General features: G+C 43.7%; 1 protein-coding gene across 1 annotated transcript; it reads right to left on the bottom strand.

Moving 5' to 3' along the window:
• Nucleotides 1–1,833: 1,833 nt before the first annotated feature.
• MTMR8 (myotubularin related protein 8) lies at nucleotides 1,834–17,206 on the bottom strand. The gene is made up of 13 exons (XM_009875584.1): nucleotides 17,075–17,206; nucleotides 16,262–16,424; nucleotides 13,899–14,056; nucleotides 12,316–12,444; nucleotides 11,239–11,373; nucleotides 9,190–9,322; nucleotides 8,352–8,461; nucleotides 7,104–7,229; nucleotides 5,222–5,271; nucleotides 4,039–4,239; nucleotides 3,486–3,614; nucleotides 2,449–2,575; nucleotides 1,834–2,106 (listed from the first exon to the last, which is right to left on the bottom strand). Exons 1-13 carry the CDS (start codon nucleotides 17,204–17,206, stop codon nucleotides 1,834–1,836), a joined length of 1,866 nt encoding a protein of 621 aa, XP_009873886.1.
• Nucleotides 17,207–18,568: the final 1,362 nt, after the last annotated feature.

Genomic DNA, 18,568 nt, shown 5'->3' with positions numbered 1-18,568 from the left:
AGCTGTTGCATTTTACGATGCTATAATAGCGTGTTTCTACTTTTTATCATAGGTTGGGAAGGCTGAGAAAATATTTTCAGTTTGGTTCAAAATTATTTTATAAAAGAGAAAAGCATTTTACGATGCTATAATAGCGTGTTTCTACTTTTTATCATAGGTTGGGAAGGCTGAGAAAATATTTTTTATAAAATAATTTTGAACCAAACTGAAGAGAAAAACGGATTGTAAGACCTAGCGGCAGCATCTCCTTTAAACAAGAGGATCCAAAAGAAAGCAGGAAAGCGCCTTGAATTAAGCTGCACAACAGGACTCTGCAATTAAGCACATCTACAGAAGCTTGTCTTAAACCTGCAACTTTGAACTAGTATCTCCAGCCAAGACTACCACAGGTTAAAGAAACCAAGCAGTGTTAACGAGCTCTAGAACCACGACAACGTCTGCTTCTTGCTCCAGCGAGGGGTCACATCCCAATTTACGTTTTGTGGCCAAAAACTGCAAAGCTCGCTGCCGTTGAGAAATATTGTTCAGCTCGCCACATCTCGACAGGACGGCCAAAACATCTCCGAGGTTCGTGTAATTTTAACACCCAGGAGGACATTTGCTCTCGGCACTCAGCACCTGATGGGTAGGAATCTGTTTGGGCTGTAAGTCCTGCCTCGTCGATGGGCGTGAGGAAAGCACATCGATTCCAGCTTAAAACAAAGAGTTACTCTCTTGCTTCAATTTAACCAAGATGATAAAACAAGGAAGACAAATTCCCTATAAATTGCTTCCTATCTTTTCTCATTTCTACTCCTCCCTCTGCCAAAAATTCCCGTGTTAAGTGCTTTGTGGCTTGTTGCATGCCCACCATCAGTAAATGAGGGCCACCAAAGCTTGTTCTTTGAAAGGTCAGCTTAGAAAGAAGCTACTGAACTCAGGGGATCAGCAAAGATCCTGGAGAAGCTGGCAGCAGATAAAAAACCCACTTGTTTAAAAATACTGACTACAAAGAAGACCAAATGCTACACTCCACAATGCTAAAACCAGTACACTGCGCGGCTAGACATTAAAACGGTCTCTAGAAAAAGGCACAGGGGGGTTTGGTTTTGTTTAACAAATATGCATAGGAAACAAAAAAAATGCATCCGTTCTGCCACAAGGTGAGGGTCCATGCAGAGATTCATTCACAGCTAAGAAGAGACTTGAGTTTCTTTAAGATCAACTGAACTTTTTCATCATTTTGAGACGGTCTTGTACCACCGCTGAGAATAAGCGGAGCGTATCCTTCCTCTTTCGGTTGTAAACACTGCACGACTTCCACGCCCCACCTTCATTGGCCAAGATCTCTTTCAGCCACAAGGTGAGGGTCCATGCAGAGATTCATTCACAGCTAAGAAGAGACTTGAGTTTCTTTAAGATCAACTGAACTTTTTCATCATTTTGAGACGGTCTTGTACCACCGCTGAGAATAAGCGGAGCGTATCCTTCCTCTTTCGGTTGTAAACACTGCACGACTTCCACGCCCCACCTTCATTGGCCAAGATCTCTTTCAGCCTGAAACCCCAGCCACGAACCGTAAACGCGTAAACCTTCAACACACTTTGTGTTCCCACGCTAAAAAATAAGGTTTGTGCTAACTCAAGGAAGGCTTCTGCGCAGCTCTGCGGGCACTGCCATCATCCCAGCGGCAAAACCGATACGAACCAAACCAAACACTGACCCTTCTCCAGAGCCAGCGTGGCTCCCCGCAAACATGCGTGCTCAGGCTCAGCTGGAAATGGTGAGGGGGCGCGCAGCCCCCCACGGGGGCACAGCTCCCGGAGGCCTCGCCACCACACGGCACCGGGGCTGTCAACGGCGCCGCGGCTTTCCATCCTGCACTTCAGAGTCTAAATTGTCAACGGCGTCGGGAAGGTTGCAGGGGTGAGGCGGGTTCTCTTCGTGCTTTTGGGTTGCAACTGGCAGATCAAGCTCCCCGGCAGAGCCGCCGTTGCTCAGCGTGAGAGGAGGGTCCCCTCCGTAATCCTGAGGAGTGTTGAGCATCGGCGTTTTTGAAGGAGCACGGCTTGCTCTAGGTAAGGAGCAAGCTTCGCTGGGCGAAGGGCCATCGAGGAAAGGAAGTTTCTACACAAAAAGACATTTAAAAAAAGAAAATTATCAGAGCTATTATTCCCAGATGTCAGGGATACACAAAACAACCCTGCCAACGTAACAGTCTTGTACCAGCACCTCTTTTCCACTCTTTAATCCAGAGCTAATGGGCACCAATCCTTCTACACCATTCGATACAAACACAGAACGGTAGGGGCTGGAAGGGACCATAGTTTAATTAATAAAGCTGAAGTTTTCAGCATTTGCATTAACCTAGGAAAGGGCCCTGCCCAGCACGTTGAAACGAACGTTCCATCTGTTGTATTTGCCAAAACCGTTGCGTAATTTTAAATATTCTTAAGATTCGGGACTCACATTTTCCAGCTCAGACGCGTTGTCCTCCAGTTGCACCTTTTTGCTCATGCAGCCGAGCAGATGATCCAACACACGCTGCTTGGGGTGCATCCCTTTGTCAAAGCGATTGTACATCCCACACCAAAACCTCAACAAGAGAGCGCGAAAAAGAGAGCAAGGCCACTGACTGCACCGTCGGCCAACAAACCAGATACTGTTTAAAGAACGGGATCTTCAACTAATTGAGATTAGCAATTGATTTTAAAAAAAAACTGCCACAGCCTTAGATTCTAAAATTCAGCATCAGTGAGCAAATTAAGTTTGGAAATACTGAGCATTTCAGTACTTCTGCCTTATGATCCACAGGCAGTGCCTGCAGTATTAGCTTAAGACAAAATCACACTTTTTTTCTTCCACACTCGCTGGAGGCTCAGGCAGCTCACCTCCATGCCCTCAGTTTGCCCGACCTCCCTCCTTTTATTAAAACCCTTTGCCCAGAAGTAGCACCTAAAACCACATTTGTGTCCCTCCCTCTCTCAGCAGGGAACAGGAGCAAGCCAGAAGCGAAGGAAACTCCACCACTTCAACTGTTAACGCTCTGGCCAAACAAACAGACACGGCAACAAGAAATCCCTTTTGTGAAACCCACTCTGACTGCAGAAACCTGAGTGTGGCTGGGCAGCGAAATTCCTGTTGGAAAGATTTCCTTAAAGAAGGAACTTTAACAACTGCCTGTCCCATCACTTAAACGTGACAGAGCAAGCAGCCAGGGCATGTGCGTGGGTCTCTCTACACATCTAAAGTTCTGTCCCTCGCTTTTCCACACCCTCTTTCTCAACACCAAAGAAAAAATATTATTTTAAATGACAGTACCTGCACTTATTTAGCAATTACCTGTGCACTACTACTCTCAGTTTACGGATGAGGAATGGAGGGGAAAGGTAGAACAACCCACGCTAATCAGTGAAAATGTGTTTTATTAAACCTGAACGACAAACCAACATTATAATGGAAAATACACTGCCCTCCTTCTTCCACATCTTAAATAAGCGACTTACTGGAAACTGAAAGGTAGTGTGTTTGGTAGAAGCTCTTGGTAAGCTGTAAATCCTCTGTACAAAGGATTTCGGAATTCCTGCCTCTTCTGTAAGAGGAAAGGCCACAGAGAATGGGTCTTCTCAAAGATTCTGTCCATGACAAGTAACAGCGAATCAGTAAAAACAAATGGATCAAGTTAAGAGGATTAATAACATTAGTTGTTATGGGCAAAATTAGATGAAGGAAGCCAAGAATTATTTTTACACACCATCTGATTAACTTCCTAAACGCACAATACATCAGAACACACAACCATTTAAAACGGACCCTATTCAGTCCAAAAGGGGTATCTGCAAGTTACTGTGGTCCAAATCAAACATCTCACCTTGGGATATAATTAAGCTACAATTCTTTTTCACACCATACAACACAAGCATCTCTCAGGACAATGTTACCCTTAACCAGTTTACAGCTGAATTAAAAATGCCCTAACAAACACAACCTAGTCATTTTTGGGGTTTTTTTTAAATGTTTTAAGTCACTTCTAGACTGCTGGCTCTAACGCCAACTCACTTCAGATCCTCGCGCTCCTTATGGCAGGTCCCGAGGAAGTTGCCAAACTGGCAGGAGTAGACGTGGTCGTGAATTTCGAGAAGGAAACGCTCGTTGAACTCGAAGGCGCAGGGGAACTGCTGCATGAGCTGCCAGACACATTCGATGAACTGAGTGAAGACAGGGGACACTTCTTTGGGGTCACCATCCAAATGACCACACCTGGAGGGATGCAGAAAAAACAGGGTTAAAGCCTCTGTCACCCGACAACAAAAAAAGAATTCCCTCAGCATTAAACAACTGGAAGTTTTCTTTGCTACTAGAATAAAAAATTCCTTTGCAGAATCAGAAGCAAACAGGTCAGAGGGGGCCTGGAGCAACCTGCTCTCGTGGGAGGCGTCCCTCCCCACGGCAGGGGGGTTGGAACGAGATGATCTTTAAGGTCCTTTCCAATCCCAAGCATTCTGTGATTTTATGAGTTATCTTACAGCACCTGCACATTTAGGCACACCCCCCTGAAACAAAGAAAGCCTCAAAGCAACAATCAAAACACATTTTGACAGCGTTAGAGGAAGTTCAGAAAACCCCTCGTAGTTCTGCAGAAATCTAGGCAGGGATTAACAAAGCTTCAATTTTTCACAAACTAGTATCACTGAATAAACCGGTCCCTTCCCTCCCCAGATTATTTTAGATCATCTCAATTGCTAATTTCTGATGGTAAATATAACAACAGCATCCCTACAAGATGCAGGCCATCAGTTACAGGAACAACGGTGTTTTTAATCTGCCTAGGGCATGCAAGTCAAGCCAGGTTTGAGCACGACAGTGGGCTCGAGTTTCTGCTTTGAGCTTGGTAAAAAGTCCTGAAAAACAGTAGCTGAGTTTTTCTTCCAGGAGACGACTGCAGGGGAATTTACACGTGTTGCCAGAACATTAGCACTCCTTCCATAACAGGAGTGTGATTTTACAGGCAGGAAACTGCTGAGAATTCAAACAATTTGCTCAAGACTGTATGATTTTGTAAAGTCGTAAGAAAAGCACTGATGAAATAACAACCTTAGCAGGTACTGGCTTTATGTCACCAACTCCAGGATTTTCCAGATCTTCTCTCCTCTGTCCTGTATTTTCATTTAAATTTTTCAGGGGAGTTTATGAACCAGGAAACAACGTATGAGTTCACCCAGGAATAACACGCTCTGCTTACCTGTGGGAGAACTTGTGCCCCATTGCAATCCACTCCTTTTCTATTAGAACCTGCAGTTTTAAAACAGAAATTAAAAAAAAAAGAAAAGAGCATTACTTCATTTAGAAAAAGCAGAACCAAAACCACTGGCATTCAACTCTAAGTGCTACCTGCTGACCTTACTGGTGTGAGTATATCCACAGAAGTCAATGAAAATAATAATAGTGATCGTTACCCACAGTTACCAGCACAATGTTACTGTTGGAATTGGAAATTATTTCAAGCAAGTCTAGTACTATTTTGAGGGAGTTTGTGTTGTTAAAATCATTATATATAAGCACGCACTGAGCTAAAAGAATTAACCACTTAATATTACACTATGTGCTATTTAATTCAGAAAAAGAGTATTGTGACGTTCAGCAAAATAAATCAGCAGCCAGGATTCAACTAATGTTTAAGACACAAATAAGAAATAACAAGTACAACCGTGCACTGAGGAGCTCAGGAGGAAAAAAGAAAAAAAAAAACCTATATGGTTATTTCTCTTTTAAACAGAATGCCTGTGCTACATACAATTAAATAACAAGGAAGCAGTATTTTTGTTAACTGCATGTCTCGCAAGGAACCAAATGACTGATGCTGAATCCAGCCTTGCTGGATCATGTTTTAAAATCCTGTTATCACCATCCAGAGACTGAAAAGAACAAAAGGAAGGCAGAAAATCACAACAGAGCTCTTTGAAACCTTGAGCTATACTGCTTTTCAAGTTTTTCCATCCTTTATGCTTCTGTTGCCTTCATTTAGGAATAATCCCTGGCACATGGTTTGTGCATATAAACCATTGACCTGGAGGACAGGGAAGCGTTTGCCTGTTTCAGTTACTGCTCCTCTTCCAAATCAAAACCATCTTTCTAGGGTCACACGGGAACTGTCCAGGGCACAGCCAAAGCCTGGGCAGATGTTTCACAATCTAATGTAATTTTAACTGTTAAAAGATCACAGGATAATCCAGAAGCAAAAACTGCAATAACGAAACCAGCACAGAATGCAAGGAAACAGGCTGCCCAGGGAGGCTGCGGAGTCTCCTTCTTTGGAGACTTTCAAAACCCGCCTGGACGCGTTCCTGTGTGACCTGCTGTGGGTGACCCTGCTCTGGCAGCGGGGCTGGACTGGATGATCTTCTGAGGTCCCTTCCAACCCCAACATTCTGTGATTCCGTGAAACAGCCCCAGCAGTGCAGCACGCTGGAGGAGGCAAAATTTGCATTGTTCTGATTTCAGGGCTTCTTAAGGAACAAAGAGGGAGCAGCAGCCTGTCTTTCAGGTACGTAACAAAGGGAGATGAATGGAAAGGAAACAGCCCAGACTGCGCTGGATTTATGCACTGATGGTTTCCAGTAAGAAGCAGCCTGCAGGAGATGCAAACGGCCAAATTCACATGTAATGGCTTTAAGAAAGACCTTAAACGACACGCAGATTTTTACGTGATGTACAGGTTACACGCTGCCCTGGGCACAAGAACGAGTTCACCCAATTTTAAATCCTACCAGATAAGAGACCATTCACTGTAACAGTCTTAAATAACAAGTTTCTTCACCACTTTTTTGTGGACCGCCGCCAGAGCTGGATCCTTTGCTCACTCATCTCTTGCTGAAACATCTCATTAGTAGCTCTCGTGGATGTTCAAGGAGACAAAGACTTGGGAATTCTAAATCAAACGCTGCCGTTTTGTGCCCATGCTGTTCAGAGCAATTACAGCTTGTTTACAGAATCAAAGCTGGGTTTATATAGGTCACCTACTGTTTGCTCCAGGAAATAGCCTGGAACATTTAATTAGGGTGTGTTTACATTTCAAACCCAGGAAGCACTTTTAATTTTTGAAATTCCAACATTCGCATTCTTACCATGAAGCCTTTAAAAGTCCTATAAAAGGGATCTAAGAGGAGACTAGCCAGGGAGCAGACCTGCGCCGTGCGATCCCACCCATCGGAGCAGTGGACTAACACGCTGGCTTTTTCATCTTTCACAGCCTGCAAAGGACAGAGCAGATAGAACAGTTTAGCAGCTTTCTAGGTCGGTCACTGTAATTAAACGCTAGCCCTTCATCTGCATTTACCTGGGTGGCCTAAAACCCAAGAGGAAAAATTGTCACTTCTCATGTAGGCCACAGAAACGCCCTGTTTGCGGGCACAGGGTCACCAAGCCATCGGAAGCCCCAGTGGGATGTGGCATGCCTTGCCAGCAATACAGCTACCAGGAAACAAAGACCCTCTGATTTCAAAACGCTCACTTTTCTGAAGGGGCAACAATTCTCAGTCTCCTGCCCTCAGGAACAATTTGGTGGATGAGTAAAGAATAGGACACAGGGAGACTAAGAACTTCTCAAGTAACATTAGAAGAGCTCATTCCAACCTCCTCCCTATGGGATCGTCTTCCCCGTGTACCAGTGGCAGAAGAGCAACACAAGAAAACTGCTTGCTTGCTACACGGGAGAATTTTAAGAGAGAAAAGATAACATTTACAGAAGGTCACTACTCTTGCCACGTGTTCCTGCATGCCCTTTACTGTCACCTAAGAGCCCCGTGCCTCAGAGCCTTTTCTCCTTTTGCCCGAGCTGCAAAGCCACAAGCTCTGCACAAACGAGGACTGCATCACATCATCAAAATTAGCAGCTCTCTCTTCACAAAGAACCAGGGGAAAATAGACTGCTCAAAACAATCCCTCATTTAAAGCACAGCAGTCCGACAACTAATGAGCACAAGATCAGGAGTTGGTTGCACTACTAAATACGTGTTGCATAGAGAAGTTTATAAGGGTCATTTCTTCACATTCTGCAATTTTATTTGTTTAAAATGAGTCTCAGTAAAGCCTAGACAACTGCTTGTTATAATACAGTGAATAGGACAACACCCCAATCCCTTTAGAGTTTCATTTTGTCACAGAAAGGGTCTAGGAGAGCACCAGCCGGGTAACCCACTTGACGTTCTCCAACTGCAGGCTTGGTTTTAAGAGCTGAAGCCAACCTCAAGAGCAGTGTTCTCCCACCTTTTCTCTCCGAGACAACCTCACAGACTTGGAGCAGTCCCTAACAGACAAGCACATTAATTTTTATTTTTTTTTTAATTCACCTGCAGGTTGGAGTACAGTTTTACCTTGGCAAGAAAGACACCTGCATCCATCACAGCCTTAATGTGCCGTAACCAACCTGAGTTCTCCAGCCCAGTGAGGAAATCGCTCATTGACGGGGACTTCATTTCACACACTAAGAACACAAATAGAGGAATTAGCTGACACTCCATTAACAGCAGCTCTTTCTTCTTCCCACCTCCTCATTATCTCTTCACAGCAACACAGCCTGGTAGATCCTAACAGTGAGTATTTCCACACTTTGAGCGGTAATACGCTGTCTCTGGTGGCATACTTAAATACCAGCTAATTTTTAGCTATGAAAGAACTTGAGGATCTGAAAAGACCCTCCCCTCCTCTTTTTTTACGTTAACTCATCTTTTTACCTGAGTTTTTTCCAAACAAAGAGTTTAGTGATCTGTTACTTCACCGTAAGTCACCATCACACACACATCTAACAACGACTAACACGCAGTTGCCATCACAAAGATCTGAAGAAAGAACAGTTTTAATTTAGAGAGAGAAATAACACGTCTGGCCTCAAAGGCAACTCAGATGCTATACTGAAACCCAGCACAGAAAATACTCGCCACAATACAGCTCAATAGCCCGTAAGCACGAGCAAGAGAGATTTTATCGCTGTCAAAGAAGAATATGGTAGTAAACAAGCATTTATTCTGCCTCGGTCTCCACCACAAAGTAAATCTGCCAGGAAGAGGCAGTTGAGGATTTACAGTTGTGACCAGGCTGATCTCCACTTTAAGGTAACACTTGTGCACGTAGGATTTACATAGTCAGCAAAAGGTTCTGTCCAAAAGTAGCCAAGGGCGATGAAGACCGGCTGTTTGCACGGACTGTACCTACCTTCCAGGAGCTTCTGCAAGCTGTTCCGCATCACGTGGATGTTTTCTATGCCAATAAATTTAAAGCGAATGTTATCGTAATTATCTTCATTCTCATAACCTTTCCCAGCAGCTCGGTTGGCCATGGCATTTAACTGCCAAATTCAAGGGAAGAGGAATAAGAGAGAAAAGAGAAACAGAAAATTACAATCAATAACACACAGAAATAAAAGAGTCTGTTTTGCAAGTCCTTCTTTTATTCAAAAATCTGGAAAAATCTACCGAACCAAACTGTTACTCAGATGTACTTCCCCACCTCCCAGACGTTACCTCCAGCTGTTTCACTATAATTATGCCAGAGTCTCCAGGCCCTCAGTCACAGGCAGAGACTCACTAAGGCCCTGGATAGAATTTCTTAGGGTAGGCAGCATCAAAACCATTCCCAATTTCAAAATACTGCTGTCATCAAAGCAGGTAAAGAGACACAGAGGCTGCCTTAACTCTTAAGCTACGTAAAAAGATTCAGACAGAAGCATACGAAAGTAAAACTAGGAAAGCCATTTTTACGAGTAACATACATACATGGTGGTACAGAAATAGTAAGAGAATTCCAAAGCTTTTCACAGACATACATGCACAGGTGAAATAAAGCCACCTGAGGGAAACACAGAAATATTAAAGTTGAGCAGAAAGAATACGGCAACCAACTGGAACTGCAGAAAATAAGTAGAAAGGAAGCCAGCTCTAACAACGACTCAAACCAGTTTGAGAGCTACCAGGAAATCTTTAGCAGCGGTTAAAAAAAGAGCACAGCTCAGCTCCCCACATGTTAGTTGAGGGAGAGGAGTAATTTGCCTCCGTCACGCGGAGAGAAGGAAGAGTCAGGTAAGGTCTGTGCATTTTCAGGACAATTACACAGCCCTAGCACTTCAGTTCTACCATCCAGAATACAACATGTTGCGTCAGAAGGAGAAACGCGACCAACTGGAAACTCTCCTGTTTTCACAAAATACTTTAGAACACGACTGCCAGCAGTGACAGATTTCAGTAGAACATCTGCGATACCGGCAGCTCTCTGCATCAAATGAACGTGTAGCCACTGCTATAAACATCCACGTAATTACAGACCAGGTTCTCTTCAGGAAACACCGTACTACGAAAAGCCAAAATACATCTTGGAACAACAGGTGAAACATCCCCTGTTTTCCCTGAAAGACTTTTTCCCTTCTTGCCCTTGTCACAGCTTAACTACATCTATAGTTTCTATAAAATAACTGCAAAATCTGAAAAGTGAAGCACATTCTCAGAAAGCTCAATTTTAAAATACCAGGGCACTTTTAAGTCTCTACATTTAAATAATTATGCTACAAAAATCCTCGTGTTCTAATGTGCTTACACGGATGCTCCCAATCAATATGCTTACTCGATAATCACTGGAATTGTTTTCTAAATTCACTTCCTCAAGACCACAGTCATCAGAGATTTCATTTTTCAAATGTTTCTTCAACACACCTCAGCAATAAAGTTCTAGCCCCAAGTCGTGGCGATGGACCAGCAGAGCTAAACCGCATTAACCTCCAAGCTGCACGTCACGAGGACATTAATGTTATTTTTACCGAGGCAACAAAACTGAAGAATTGCTTTTCTCAGTTGTTATCAGACTCCACACAGCCCCACTCCTGCCGATAAAAGCACTTTGGTCTCACAGAATTGACTCCTGAGGTTTCCCTCCAACTCGGCACACCGAGGACCGAGCTCTCTGCAGAAAATGCTTCGCTGTCTCAGCCCCGTTCAAGACTGCCAGCTGCCTGAGGTCATCCTCAACACAACTCTCAGCCCGGGATTGTCCAGGAGCACAAGCATTCTCACCAGCACTTAACGTTGCACCTTTACAATGCACAAGTATTTGTCACGTTACGGCACCGAATCAGGAGCCTGACACTGAATTCCCTGTTGGGGTCTGACACAATTTCACCAAAAATGGCAGCAGGGTCGTGAAAGAACAAACTGGAAACCGCGCTACCAATTCAGATGTGAGCTTTCAAAGTAGCCACAAACCCCAGGGAGATACCTTTGGCCTCGTGTCTACAACATACATGAAGGGGCTTCCAGGGTTGGCTTCTCGGATGGCCTGCAGCATCTGTTCATCCTCCAGACAGCGCGCGCTGAACCCGGACAGAGGCTGGCTACAGCGGCATATGGCAGCCTGCAATACACAACAGCTCGCTTTTATTTTTCTGCTTTCAGGTCCCCTCTGCCACCCCGCTCTGAAGAATTGCCCTATTCCCTGTTGCACAGGAAAAAAAACAGCTCCAGAAATGGGCGTATAGAAATACTGCTGGAATATTTCACAAAGCTACAAGTTTGGGAATCTTAAGAGTAGGGAGCCTAAGGAGCCATGCTGGAAACCTCACTGCTATGCTCTCAAGCCCAGGCTGCTCTGCCTGGTGATCAGGATCCCAAACATCAGCATTTCTGATGTTATCTACTTGGTTTGTGTTGTCCAAACCACTCTTTTCTACAGCTTTGCTTATCAGGTGTTACCCTTCAAGGCTCAGAACTTTTTTTTTTAGGGAAAATTCGAAAGCTGCCAGCACAACTCCGTGCAGTTGCCCAGGTCAAGGCACGCTTCCTCAGGAAAACAACAATTTGTCTGCGACAGCATTTTCTTAACATCTGCATCCAAAACACTGCTGAGGCAGCAAAGTTAAAAACTTACAATCTGGGCTTCAGTGGAAAAAAAAACTGAAACCTTTGCTTATTCTGAGCTAGTGGGGCTTTATTTCAGGATGGTTCCTCCTCTTTAATGCTAAGAAAAATCTAGCTGAGTTAACACACAACTTGTTAGAACATTATCCAACATAGCCGAAGAGCAGATTAAAAAAACCCCACATAACAAAGAATGGCCGAAAGCTGGAAAAAAATAAAGAATCCAGAGAGGAAGCTTGGAAAGTCTGGGCTTTTTGCACAGCTCCAAGTGTTTTCTGTGACCCAGAGCAAACTAATATCAGAGCCATAAAGATAAGCAGAGTTCTTGTATATGAAGTGAATATGCTCTAACAATTATCTCCTTCTTCCACTAAAAGGGCACTGGGCAAGAAGGGGAACTCTCACGCTCCAGAGAGACAGCAGATAATGAGCAACTAACGTTGTTTTCTTTATATAAGTACGAAAGCACCGGAATCCGCCCTCTGCTTCTGAACCTTGAACTTCCGATCACCACCGCCTTACTAGCAGCTCTAGGCACCACTATTTCTGGAGGATACGTGCTGCAAACCTAGGTGAGAAGAGAGGAGGAAGAAGAAATCCATCTATTACTACTTAGTAATTCAAAATTCAGGAAAAAAATCATCTCTAGCTTATGACCTAGCACTTTTAAACAACAGGAATAGGTTGCTTGACATGGTGTATGTCAACATCTAACGTTTCAAGCCATTAAGACGCATTTAGAAAAACAACACGGAAGGAGTGAAAAAGAAGACAATGTGGTGAAGGGATTTTGTGATTAAATTTAAAAAAAAAAATGAACTGCACAGTACACATTCTAAGGAAATTCTTTAAATCCATTAATTTTACAAAGTTTCTGATTTATCACAAAATATTTTAGAAGTTCCCTCTAAACCTTACTCAACTTGAAATGAGCTTCCTGCAATGAGGCAGCACCCTCAGAGACCAGCTTTATCCTTTTTTCTCAAACGAATACAGTCTTTTCAGCACGTACTTCACCGATAAGCTATTTAACAAGTCTGGCTTTACTTTAGGCTTGACCATTTCTAAACTTAAGCTAGAAACCCTGAGCACTGGCACTTGAGAGTTGCATACCAGCAAGCAAAGCTTCGAAGTGACGAATGATTTTAGATGCCCACATTCCTACCCAGCTAACGGAGAAAGCACCTCTCGCATCACATCTCAATCCATTTGCAATTACCAGTCACTTGTGACAGCGTGGGCTTATATTTCTTCAACCCAAAGCATAAGAGAAAATTCAACCAGTGGGGGAAGAGATTCAAGACTTCATGTATCAATGATTTTCTCAGAGCTGTTTGCTTTGACTTTCAGACCAAAAGGTCTGGCTGCACACAGTATCAGAAGAAATAAAAAGGGGAATAATACAAAGCAGGAGTTCGAGCAAGCTTCCTGAAAAATGCTTTCATTTAATGCTGTTCAGATCCAGCCCGGCCTTACAGGGGAGAAGAAAATAACAGCAGCAGCCAGTTAGGACTGAAGTGACGGAGCCTTTATTTAACAAAAGATCCAACCAAGCACGAAAACACCCTACGTCTGCTTGCCATGACTGTTTTTCCATCCTTACCTAGTCCCTTCCCAATCTGTCTCATCCCCCACCACACCAGGCCACTGCCATTTATTTCTCTTCTACACGTCCATCACCAGCCTGGTGGGACAGGGTTTGGAAATACCAAAAGCAGCTAAGGGTACTTCAGCTTTTTTCGTAACACATGGTTTGACATTTCTCTAGAGAAAAAAAAACCCCAACTATCTGGTCCTTTGCCAGTGGGATGAAAGCAAACCAAGGTGACTCTGCAGCTCTGCGCTGTTCTTCCGGAGCATCATTACCCACAACTTCACAACAAGACGACGCGGCTTCGATTAAAACCAACCGAGCTCATTCCTCCCCAGAGGCATCGCCTGTGCAGTAGAAGGAGGACTGTTCTATGTCATCAATTACAAAGAGATACAGTGTTAAATGGCTACTTTGGGGGCAAAAATTACCTCATAGTCTTTATTAACATCTGTTATTTCCCAGTAGTCGTTTGGAATTCCCATACGCTGGTAGTCTAATGTTAAACCGATCAGCTTCCATCCAGCCTCCCGGTTCTCTTTAGACATTTTAGGATTATAAGAGAAAGCATAAAGTTCTTCAGGTTTCACTGGAAAAAAAGAAAGAAGAAATAAATAACTAGTTATGAGAGAGATACAAAAGACACATGGTCAACACTTCCTCCTAAAGGTGACCTTTTTGGATAAGCACAGCGGCCATGCCAACAAGCTGCAGGTGTACCACGACCCATACAGGGACTGAAAAAAATAGTTCAGCCAAGCAAGACCAGGAGACTTAAAAATCATTTACTAAAGGGCTATGCCACTGTACCGCAGCTTCTGCTCCCTCAAAGACCACAAGTTTTCTTTTATCACTTTGAGTACTTCACCACTACTGATTCTCACTCTTAAAACAAAACAAAAAAAAAAACCACCACTAAAAAAAAACCCCAACAACCAACCAAATAAAATAACCGAGTACTACACAGAAGAGTACAGATATTCAAAAATTCTCAACCTCACAGGTTTTCTTCTGGGTAGAACCCACTGCTGGCAATTCATACTGAAATCCTCAGAAATTTCCAACATTCAGTTCCCATGCGCAAGGAGAGGCCAAAACATTTTGCTAGAATTAATTAAAACTTCAGAGCAGTAGTTTTTCCCCTGAACAAATTGTTTCCTACTGAATTCACTGCTATAGTCATGTTAGATGAGATTTATATCGTAAGAATTAATCCATAAATGAAAATGTATATTAAAAGATAGATTCTCTGCAAAGAGTTCCTAAAGCAGCTCTCAGACCTGTAAGTTCATCGCTCAACAGCGAGTTCTGAGCCGCACAGAAAACTTGATGGATGTCTGGAATATTACTGTCAGCCCAACAAAAGCTTCAGGCTGTGTCTGACAAATGGTAATTTCTTCCTCCCTCCATCCCTACTTCCTTCCCTCTCTTCATAAAATGCAAATCCAACCAGTAACTCATTCAGCTGGTTCCCAAGGCAGCAAGCGCTCCAGAGACAGAGGGAAATCTGTCAGAGGCTGATAAAGTCGCCAGGTTACCGGACAGGTAACCCACAGCTGTCAATCACACGGGCGCAAATCACCCATAAGTACACGCTCTGCCGAAAAAACAGGAAGGGAGCATACGTACAGAAATTTTAAACCAACAGAACTGGTAAAATCCATAAATAGAACTGCAGAAAGAGCTGCAGCATATTACACAAATAACCATAAGACAAAAGAGCTGATGTAATCCCCTGCAGCGACAGCGCCCACGCTTCAAGACGCTACAAAAGTCTCCACTTTTCAAAACTTAAAAAGCAGCAACAGATTTTAAACAGGACACCAGAAACTCACCATATAACAGCGTTAGAATCAGAACTTCTGAACTAAGAAAACTCCAAAGCTCGGAGCACAAGGGAGATGCTGGGAGTAGACATTAGCCTTAGTATCAAGCAAAAATCTCAGTGAAAACCCGTTTCTACCACAGGATTTCAGCTGAAGCCCTATGTGCTGGCTAGCACTCAGCAGGCTGGTGCTACCGACTCCCTTCCCTTAGACCAGCAACGTAATTACAAAATGAAATGAGAAACGGCACCCCTGGCGCCCAACTCCCAACCCCCATTCACCGAAGGAGCACCCCAAACCCAGAAGCTGCCACAGAGAGAAGGCAGGCAGGGAGCTCAGGGGAATGCTGTCCTGCGAGAAGAATGAGGAACCTGAAAATCCACCCATGATGGAGCAAAAAGCTGAAGCCAGAAGAGACCACAGGCTTTTGAGGATGTTTTCCTTACACTCCGTAGGAGTGCCCTGAGGTCAGGGCAGCCTGGGTGAAGCACAGAGCTTCACAACCCGAACACAACCACCAAAGAGCAGCCTAAATGTGTAATTAGGAGCCAAATGAAAGATCCCAGGCTTCAAGCTTTATTTGTGGGACATCAGAACTCCCTGAAGATCCGGACCAACAGGAAAGGGCAGAACTACACAAGGCCAACAGCTAAGTCACAGAAATGCCTGAAAACGGCCAGGGATGGGACAGGACGCTCAGCGTGAGCGCTACGAGAGCATGAGAGGTCGTATACGGCCTCACTCAGGCAAACAAACAAGTTCTTCATTCCTAAAAGACCTGCCTTTAGTTGGGAAGCAAACGCCCTGCTCCACACGGCAGCACTCTACGTGCTGGGCCAAACCCCACAGACCTTCTCTGGTGATGGAAACCGAATCTCACGTCCTCCCCTGCCTGCGCTGGCACCAGGGCAAGGAGCCTTCCAGCTCCAAGCGTTTCAATTTTTAAATCCGGCTCCCGCCCCAACTACCTGGTTGCGAGAGTTTCAGCAAGGAGGTGTAGACCTCGTGGCAGTCACGTTCCTGCCCAAAAACAAAGTGAGCCACGTGGAAGTTCTTGCAGTGAATGAGGAGGTGGTACCCAGCCGTGGTCACAGGTAACTTCTCTATGGCTGCGATATGGTGATGCAGAATCTGAAAAACAGGCAACAAACAACATTGATCCAAAGCCACCGACAAGGCTGTGAGTGGTACAAGCAGACAGGAAGGTTTTGCGGTACTACCAGCTACTTACAGCATCTAAGCAGCAGCACAAGTTTGTGACATTCATCAAATAAATGTAATAAACATCCAGACTGCACACCCAAAGCCTAACTAAGAGTAAGACTGAACAATACAGGGGTAGGTAAATTACTTTTAGAGACTGAGGTAGAGCAGAGTTTACCTGGTTCACTTGGCTTTCTCTCCACCCCTTACACAGTACGTTTTATCATTCCCCTTTTACTTTAGAATTAATTAAAAAAGGCTAATTTCAGTGCTAATTTCACAGTTCTAAATGCTGTGAAAACAAGCTGGCAGTTTGATGTATTGAGTCTGAGCTAGGGAACCAGACAAGTTTTTTATGTTCTTGGAGCTAACACTAGTTCAGTGAGTGACCTCTATCAAGTCACATTGCCATTGTTTTCATTTCCTTCCCAAACAGCTGTTTCTCTTACATATTCGGTATCAAAATGCCATAAAACACCACTGCAACTTTGGAATTCACAAACCTGCCCCCTTTGGATATGAGATACGAAGCGATTTTTATACTTGCGTTTAAACACGCTCCAGGTATCACAACGTACCCATGTTTCTTTCCTGACTTCAGCAGAAGCCTCCACGTAGATCAGGTGGGTAGCTGTCAGGTACAACGTCCCGTTTGCTGCCTTCCTATTTGCATAGCGATCCAGTAACTTCACGTTTTCAACCTGCAGCATAAACAGAGTATAAAAAAAAATTGAATTTCACGTCGATTAAGAACTATCTCAACACCTGTTGAACTGCAATCGTGTAAGCAACAATACACAGTTGAAGAAAGACAGAAAAGAATATAAGAACTAAGGTCCCTTCTGCAGCACTAACCCAGCTTTGCACTAAATTTGTATTATTTCTCCAGCAATTAAAGGCAAAAAGGTTAAGCAAACAGCCAAGGTTTAACATCATTGTGAGTAAGAGGATTACTGGATTTGCAGCCAAGATGATCAGTTTATTACTGTGCAAGGCTGCAGAAATAATAAGAGAAAGAACTACGAAAGAAAAGACTGCATATCCAGTATAATCAAAATATTGCTCCGAAAGAAAGGGCCCTCTCCAGTCTGACTTCCAACCGCTCAGTCCCTCTAAAAAAGTATTAGTAGCCACGTCTTGTAACACACCTTCAGGCACGTAAGCGCATTTCATAACCCCCGTAAGCTAATTAATAAAAACTGCTTTAAAAAAACATCAGCAACAACTTAACAAAATATTAAAGTATTTTACATTATTTGATTATTTTTCTCCCGGCCTGCTGGCTTCTTAATGGACGCAGATGGAATTTTTCTTTCATCATTAAGCAAAAATAATGGAAGTAAAAATAATTGGAAGGACAACAAAAACGCACATTTTAACAGAACACGACACGATAAATGAGTTCTTGGTATTGAATACATAAGCTTATCTACAGCGTCACTGGTCTGAAGTAAAGAATGGGAAATGTCAGCAAAGGAACTTGAAGAGCCGAGATCTGGGCGGCACAGCTGACCTGGCGTGTCATGTTTTTCAGCACGTGTCATTAGGATTTTAAAACTGCCCTTTTTCGGGCCATTAGAGACAGGCAGGTGGAGCAAAGCACCTGAGGGAACGCAGGGAAGGAGCTTCCCCAAAGGAACACCCTAGAGAGCGAACCCAAACACACAGCAACCTTCAGAATATTTAAAAATAAGTTACGCAAATAACTCGACTGCTAACCAGACAGCTGTCTGAAGTAAATGTAACTATTGGGGTTTTTTTTAAGCTGTCGTGAGCAGAGCATTCCCAGAGCTCCTGGTTCACTTTATTCAACTACAAAAAGCTCATTATAATTCATTTATTTGAACCAAGGGGGCCTCTGCACTTAGAGATAAACGAAGTTCACCCGAATCGCACCCAAACCACCTTTGGGTGAGCATCCTCGCAGGAACTTTTAGGGCAGCACAGTACAAACCACTTAAAACACCAGGGCAAGCAGCTTCAGCCGGGACCGCCTGAGAAACACAAGGGACGCCTCAGAGGAAAGCAAAAATTACTGACATTAATCACTTTAACACAAAAAAAATCCACCA

The sequence above is a fragment of the Apaloderma vittatum genome, unplaced genomic scaffold (assembly GCF_000703405.1).
Source record: "Apaloderma vittatum isolate BGI_N311 unplaced genomic scaffold, ASM70340v1 scaffold23500, whole genome shotgun sequence".
In the NCBI taxonomy this organism is placed as follows: domain Eukaryota; kingdom Metazoa; phylum Chordata; class Aves; order Trogoniformes; family Trogonidae; genus Apaloderma; species Apaloderma vittatum.
Note: the sequence above shows the minus strand (reverse complement) of the source record. Positions and strands in the feature narration are given on the sequence as shown.